Source organism: Petaurus breviceps, unplaced genomic scaffold (assembly GCF_028583685.1).
Source record: "Petaurus breviceps papuanus isolate PSGF00001 unplaced genomic scaffold, PetGlider_PUasm1.0 178, whole genome shotgun sequence".
NCBI lineage: Eukaryota > Metazoa > Chordata > Mammalia > Diprotodontia > Petauridae > Petaurus > Petaurus breviceps.
The window spans coordinates 26,756,647-26,764,519 of NW_027185777.1; the positions used below are offsets into that span (position 1 = coordinate 26,756,647).

At 43.2% G+C, this 7,873-nt stretch overlaps 1 protein-coding gene across 3 annotated transcripts in view; it reads left to right on the forward strand.

The window, feature by feature from the left end:
• Positions 1–648: 648 nt before the first annotated feature.
• The window catches only part of CCNY (cyclin Y), a 310,615-nt gene continuing 303,390 nt past the window's right edge, over positions 649–7,873 (forward strand). Inside the window, exons 1-2 of one of the 3 annotated variants that reach the window (XM_069086526.1) lie at positions 649–885; positions 1,483–1,601. Coding sequence is in view for 1 of the 3 variants with exons in the window: in XM_069086524.1 (XP_068942625.1) it covers positions 1,448–1,601 (154 nt within the window). In the remaining 2 variants the exon portion in view is untranslated. Of the gene's footprint in view, positions 886–1,306; positions 1,602–7,873 lie in introns of those variants that run through there. The other 2 variants (XM_069086525.1, XM_069086524.1) reach the window with 2 other exon arrangements.

Genomic DNA, 7,873 nt, shown 5'->3' on the forward strand with positions numbered 1-7,873 from the left:
TTAGTAGTCCTCCAGTATTTGGGCCCCCCAAAAGAGGGCAAACTCACTTTCCCCTGCCAGTGTTTCTCCCTGTGCCAGGTTTTCATTTTACTTGGGGAAAAAAAAACACAGATGGAGACGTTTTATAAATATTCTATCGAATCTTCGGTCCAGCTCCTTCCTTGGATAAGGAGTGCGGGGAACTGAGGGAGAGAAAGAAGGAAAGAATTATTATTTTTTTTTAAAGAAAGAAAAAGCGAAAGGAAGAAAGCTGAAGTGGCTCCAGGCACCACTGGTGCTCTGGGTGTCAGCAGAAGACGGGGATGTCTTGGGGCTGAGCAGGGCTCCCGCTGCCTCCCTTGCGCCCCGGGCACCCCAGCCGCTGGCTCGGGGCTCTTTCTCTCGGGCATACTTGAATGTGCTTCCAGGGCAGCCAACGCCGCGAAAAAGGAAGAGGAGGCGACAGCAGAAGAGGCGGGGATGTCGTGGGAGCGGGGGTTTCCCCCAGCGGCGGCGGCTGCAACGGCGGCAGCCCGGAGGAATCCCCCCTCCTGGCTGGCGGTGGCGGCTCGGGGGCACGCGGGCAGAGCGCGGGGCAGGCGGAGACGCCCCGGCGGCCGCGCACTTCGGCTCCGCAGCCAGGCTGGCCAGCAGCTCTGGTTACCACCCCCTTGAACCGGAACCTTTTGCAAAAGGCAGCTTGGGGCCGCTGCAGCCGCCGCTCCTGCTCCAGCTCCTTCTGCTGCTGCTCCCGCAGCCGCCGCGGCAGACTTCAGCCAGTCCGGGCAGAGAGAGTGCCAAGGCCGGGAGGCGCGCCCCAGCCCCGGGCCGGGCCATGGCTGCGGCGGGATGACTTAGGCGCCGCCACCGCTCGCTGCAGCCACACGCGCGCGCGCGTGTGTGAGTGTGAGTGTGCGTGCGTGCATGTGTGTGTGTGTGTATGTGTGTGTGTGTGAGAGAGAGGGAGAGAGTGGTCGGGGTCTTCCTTGCCCTTACTGCACCGCGGAGCCAGCTAGGACGTGCTTTCGTGCAGAGGCCGGTTGGATGAGCCATTGGGGAGAGCGGCGAGCGTGTGCGACCGAGGGGGCAGCCTGGGAAGCCGCCTCCGCCTCCTCTTCCTCCTCTTCCTCCGCCTCCTCCTCCTCTTGGTCCTCCGCCTCCTCCCGCTCCCCGTTGTTGTCTCCTCCTCCGCCGCCCATGGCTAGGCACCGCCGCCGCCGCCGCTGCTGCAGCTGCTGACCGGGGCAGCTGGGCTGCGGCTTGCATCCCCCGCGGCGGGGAGCGAGAGCCCCACGCCCCCTCTTTCCTCCCCCACCCTATCCCTACCCCCATCCCCACCCCCCCTGCTCCCCGCATCCCTTCCCTCCTCTGCCCCCGCCCCTTTACCCTGCACCCCTATCCCTGGGGGGGTTGGGGAAGTGGTAGAAGGAGAAAGCAAGGGGAGGAGGAATTGGGGAGGCCAGTGAAGATGGGGAACACTACGTCTTGCTGTGTGTCGTCCAGCCCCAAGCTCAGGAGAAATGCCCACTCCCGGCTGGAGTCCTATCGGCCCGATACTGAACTGAGCCGGGAGGACACAGGCTGCAACCTGCAACACATCAGCGACCGAGAGAACATCGATGGTGAGTACTAGATGGGGAAAAAGAAGAATTGTGTGTGTGTGTGTGTGTGTGTGAGCGCGCGCGCCTGTGTGTGTGTGTATGTATGTATGAGTGTGTATGTTTTGTGCGCGACCTCCCGCCTCTGTCCTGAAAAGGGGGTCAAGAACTCGGAGTGGGCAGTTGAAGAGAGTGGTTAGAGGAAGGAGGGGGGTCTTTTCTTCCCCGTCTCTCCCCTTTTGGTCATTCTTCTCTCCCCTTCCAACTTCTCTCCTATGCCTCTAGAGAGAAACCCAAAATCTAAGGATGAAGCTAAGGATGAATATCACTCCAACCTTCTTTCCTCTGGTCTTTGGTCCCTGGTCCCAATTGTTTGGCAACTCCACATCGTCTCCTTCATCCCTTAATTATTTTTTCTGTCCTCTCATTTTAATCTTTGCTTCACCACCCCTCCCCTCAGCTAAAGCACTAGTATTTGTTAACTATGTTTCTAATAGGAAGAGGTGTGTTTATAAATTGAAAATGGGTGTTCTGGGTCTCTGGGGGAGAGCTCTGATGGGGTGCTGCTGGCTTGTTCTGAAGTTTGTACCAGTGAGTGGCAGAAAAAAACTTTGCTGACCTGATACCTCATTGAATTGTCCTGTTTAGACAGTCTTAGTGCTGCTGTCTTAGGGATGGTCACAGTAGGCAGGTTGTGGGCTTTGGTGACAGCTACTCCTTTTTTAGAGATGATGGAACAAGTGAGAGCTGTCAAATCTTAAAGATGTCAGTTTTTGTCTTTTGTATCCTGGAGTAACCACATTATATTTTTTTTGAGGGGGGGTTGAGGGTGGTGGAAAAATGAGTATGTGCTGGATGAAATATATTTCCATTACTCCAAAAGTATAAACGTTGAGTTAGCTGACTCCCATTTTGGAGTTGTAGTTACTGAAAACTGCCTTGCAGTTAGAGTACAGCTGGACTCCTGGTGTGTTGTACTCTTCAAACTAATCATTCACTGAAAATGGACTGCCACCCTTCCTGACCTGGTTTCATGTTAGTTGCTGGGTTTTTTTCCCCCAAATGTGCTAAGTACTTTTTAAAAAATGCAGCAAAACCTTTCTCTTCAGCCAACACATACTAGAACTACAAATTATATACCTTTCTTTGGAGCTTTTTCAGGAATATTAAGAGATTAGGGAAAAGATTTGGATTAAATCAGATAATGACTTTACTCAAAATAATACCATAAAAAGTGCTTATGTATTGAGTTATATTATTTTTCTATGGCATTATGACTGTAGTCCAGTACACAGTTTTGGTTTGCTGTAGAGAAGCTTTTGGAAATAATGCTCTGATTGTTGATTAATGATTAACCATTGGCTTTATTCTTTGTATCATTGCAAGCCCAGATTCTTTTAGCAGGGAGAATCCAGTAAGAGGTTAGTTTACTACCCTTTTGCTTCAGGAGTGCTTTAAGTAAAAATTTTAGGTATTTTTACTCTTTCAGAAAACTTGTAACCAGAAATTTCTTGATTCTTTGATTTTTGCCAAAAATCTTTAGTTTGATTGGACTTGTTAACTGCTCTATACAAGTTTCTTGTGTTTGCATGAATGAAAGTACTGATGAAGCAAAAGTGTATACTTTCTCTGTTGTAATAATCCAATTCCTGTCTTTGAGAATGGAGCATTGACTCAAGTCTTAGACAGTGGAAAACCCAATTTAAGCAGCACAAAAGGAATTATTATTTTCCCATCATGTGGTAAGACTGACCTAATCTAATTCTTAGAAGTGGTAACTTTCTTCAGTTCTGTAGAATATACCTCGACTTTAAGATTTCAGTTTTGGCTTCCTTTGACCTTGTTATATATGGGTTATTGAAACAGGTTATATATGGGTATTGAAGTTGAAACACACACGTTTCTGATTTTACAAGATTGTTGTATAAGACCATTATCTAATCCCTTACACTTGACCTTATAGTTCCATGTTTGGAAACAGTTTTTCTTATGTGATTTCATATGAATTTACATTTTGTGGCAGTTTTTAATCTTAGATGACAGATTTGCCTAAACAAATACACAGTACAGTCTGATTTCTTAGAAGCTGTTTGTGTAGAGATGCCTATAATAAGGAAACAGAAAAAAAGTAATTGTAACCAGCTCTTTGGTACAATAACTTGGAAGGATTTTGTGGGAACAATAGAGCAGTATCATCTGTTTTTTTTTTCTTTTGCAAGAGTTGAAGTTTTAGTTGTTAAGTATCCTGGAGTGGGGGGGGGGGGGGGGGGAAAGAATATTTGGAAGTCTCAGGATTTTGTGTTTGAGAGTTTGGGATAATTTGAATGATGGTAGGGTAGATTATAGAAAGTTTTATTGTTTCAAGAGGAAAGGCTGACCGGGGTGGGAACAGTTTTTTGGCAGCAGGCTTCTCCTTAATGATAGCATCACTGCAGTACTGTATAATTCCTGGCTGAAATTCTTCAGATGATGCCATTCTAATCCCAGAAATGCTAATTCACCACTTAAACAATATTCTGTCATTCTCCCAAAATCTGATTCAGTAAGTAATACTTCCAGGATTTACTCACTCCATTGAGCTCTTTGCAAGCTTTCAGGGCTGCCCCTTCTTCAGAGCTGGAGGTTAGGAGTAAGATTGCCAGTTTGTTTAGATTGGGTTAGAGTTTGGCCTAACTCCGGAATTGAGCTGTGGTGATTACTTTTCAAAGTCAGAAGCTGATGAGTTAACATTTTGGAATTCCACCAGCAGTCAAAAGAGGTAGCCAGGCAATTCCATTTTTCTTTTAGCAGTAGCAAAAACTGCTTTCTTAAAGCAAATACTGCTATTCAAAGTATAGGAGTTTTGGGGGATAGCAGCATGGCTGGAAACGAGAAATTCAGAAAAGTTTAGGGAATAAATACTTAATGAATACTCTAGGTCAGTTCTCTGTGGCAGACAGCAACCATACCCATATCTCACTTTTAGTATATTGTATAGAACTCTGCAGCCAGCGGAAACCTTGTCTGCTCTATTAAATGTACTTCATGTGGTGGCCCCAACAGTGTGTCTTGCTTCTGCTTGTTTAATACATACTAATATTCATGATGATTCTCATAGGACAGCTGCTTATATTGAAGTAAATAAAAAAATCCCCACCACAAACTTCTGGTACGTTTGAATTTTTCATAATTCTTCCATTGAAGATAAGCGTCCCTTTCTGCATATTACAGTAATGACAACATTTTGCATTTATGTAGTGGTTTTTTCTCTACAATTGTCTTCCCTTTTTAAAATTTTGTTTTATGTTTGAATTAACCCTCTGAGACAGGGCAAGTATTTTTTATTCTTGTTTTGTAGATGAAATATAAAGAAGGCTATGAATGACTCTTAAATAATTCTTAAATCTAGAAGGGACCTTCAAGGTCATCTAGTTCGCTTGTTTCTTTTACAGATTTGGAAACTGAGACTTAGAATGGAGGAGAATCTACTTGAGGTCATAGACTATTTCATGCCAGGGCCAAAGCTCAGAAGGAGGTATCTTCACTCCTGATTAAATGCTCTTTCTCCCATATCCCCAGGGTGATGCAGCTAGTTAGTGGGAGATGAGGTATTAAAACTTAGCCCTCTTGGCTTCCTGCCTCTTGTTCTTTAGACCATGCTGTCATGCTAGAGGTATGTCTTGGCTTGCAGTTCAGCATTATCTTTTTGACTGAATATTTGTAAGGCAGTGTGGCTATTGAATAGAGGACTGGCCAGGGAGTCAGGAAAAGCCGGGTTTAGGTTCTATCTTGGACTGACTCACACTTGATATGTGATCAGGGGCATGTCACTTAGCCCCTGAGAAACCCAGGCGACTCTTTAAGGCTACAAATGGCAGATCAATTGCCCATCTCCATTAGTAGAGGTTGGAGATGGAAGGTCTGGTATGAGGAAGAACAAGTAGGTCTATTTGACTGGAATTTACATATGTGTATGTATATATGTATATGCATATACATGTGCACATACATATATACTATATGTGTGGATGTATCTTGAAGGAGGTAGATGTCTGCAGAGGCAAAATAGTAGCTTAATTTTTTTTTTCTCAAAGACTAAAGACCTGGGGGAAGACTAAAAACTAGAGAAATTCCAAGATGAGCCCTTTAAATAATGATTTTGCCTTCCTGAAAGGAGTTGTCTGATGGTTAAACATGCCCTGTTGTGGATTGGGAGGGAAAAAGCAAAAAGGAGCTCCTTATTTTATATTTTTATAAAAATATGTGTTTAGTGCTTTTCACCTAAAAAAAACTTGTTGGAAAATTTTGAATCCTAGCTGTCAGAAATTGAATATACTTCCTGGTGATTGCTCTAAGCAGTAGATAGTATGGGCCTTTGTCTTGGGAAGAGATTCAGTATATTTAGCTACCAGCAAAAGGAGCTTAGGCTTTTTTTGAGGTCTAATGGCCCACATGGGTGTAGTGGAAAGGATGCTGAGCTGAGAATCAGGAGACCTGGACTCTAAAGAGTTCTATCTCCCCCCTTGCCAACTCCAACCTAATAAGCATCCCTGTGGCCTTGGGCAAGTTACTTGACCTTTCTGACCTTGGGTCAGAATGAAAAAAAAAATGTGTTGGATTGGATGTCATCTAAGAGCCATCACTGTGAAATAATTGCATTCTTATCATAAGTGTATATACAAATGGTGGATTTCTTCATGTTCTTGCAATTAATTTCAGTTCCATCTCTTGCTCAGTTATATTACTGTGAGTTTCATACAAGGTTAGAGTAAGGAATAGGGCACAGAAACCTTCCATTGCTGCTTGAATGGGACCTGGTTGGTGTGTTTGTAGTTCCAGTTGTAGCTGTGGCCATGCCTCTGGGTTATGCTTTTATTATACAAACTCTTATTGAGTATCTGTTATGTGCAAGGCTCTGTGGAGGATCTGAGGAGGAATAGACCTGATCAGCTGCTCAGATTAATAACTAGATGACTCTAAATTACCTGAGCATATACCTGCCAAAACAGACACAAGAACTATATGAACACCAACATAGAACACTTTTTTTTTTTTTACAAATAAACTCAGATCTAAATAATTGAAGTAATATTTATTGTTCATGGTTAGGTAAAGCCAATAGAAGTTTTAAAACAGCAATTTTACCTAAGTAATCTATTTATTCAATGTCATCTCAATTAAATTACTAAAATTATTTTACTGAGTTAGAAAAATTAATAATAAAGTTCATTTAGAAGAACAAAAGACCAGGAACTTCAGAGAAACCAGGGAAGAAAGCTGTAAAGGAAATAGATTCAGCAGTATCCAACCTTCAACTATATTATAAGCAAGAGCATTGTTGAAGTGTAAAAAGGAAAATTTTGATTATTTTAAATTAACATTTTCTTGTATAAATAAAACCTATGTGGCCAAGAACAGAAGGAACACAGAAAAATGGGAAAGAACTTTCATAGACAGTCTCTCAGATAGGATGTGACTGGGTTGGAATATTGCTGTGGTGTAGGAGATGTTGATTTAGAAAAACATGGAAAGACTTGGCCTTATGCAGGATGATGCTATCAGCCTTCAGGGAAACAGATGATAGAAGAAAATAAGCATAGTATGGTCTTACATATATGTGTATGAGTGTACAACATATGTTTATAGATATCCATGTATATGTGTACACACATACACACGTGTATACACTCATACATGGATATATGTATGTGTGTATATACACACACAGAGTAGAGAACAGAAGAAAACCAACAAGGAAGCGAAGAAAACCTAGGCAGCCTTGAAAACAATGTGTAGTATTTATTATACAGGTTTTCTTGAAATGGAAATTTTTTGTTTTATATTGAATTCTTTCTCATGGGCTGCTGTGTACATGACAATTTTTTTGTTGTTTCTTTTCTCATTTTATGTTTAAAGTTAAAGTAGAAATATTTACAAAGAAAATAACTAGATGGCTCTTCAGCAGATATGACTGAAGCTTAGCTTCCCTGTCTTCTTTGGTGGGTGGTAAGGTAGCCTCTCCCCTAGTGACTTAGCCAGTACAGATGGACCTCCTTAGCCAAAGTACACTTCCTCCTCACCTCTGCTTTGGGGAATCTGTAGTTGACTTTGAGGCAGAATTCAAGTGCAGCATATGGGACAAAATCTTTCCTGATCTCCCTTGCAGCTAGGACTCTTCCCTCCCTTCCAAATGACTTTGTGTATGTATTTTCTATTTACATGTATTTGTTCATGCTATTTTCATCCCAGTAGAATGTAAGCCCATTGAGGTCAAGGTCTCTCTCTCTCTCTCTCTCTCTCTCTCTCTCTCTCTCTCT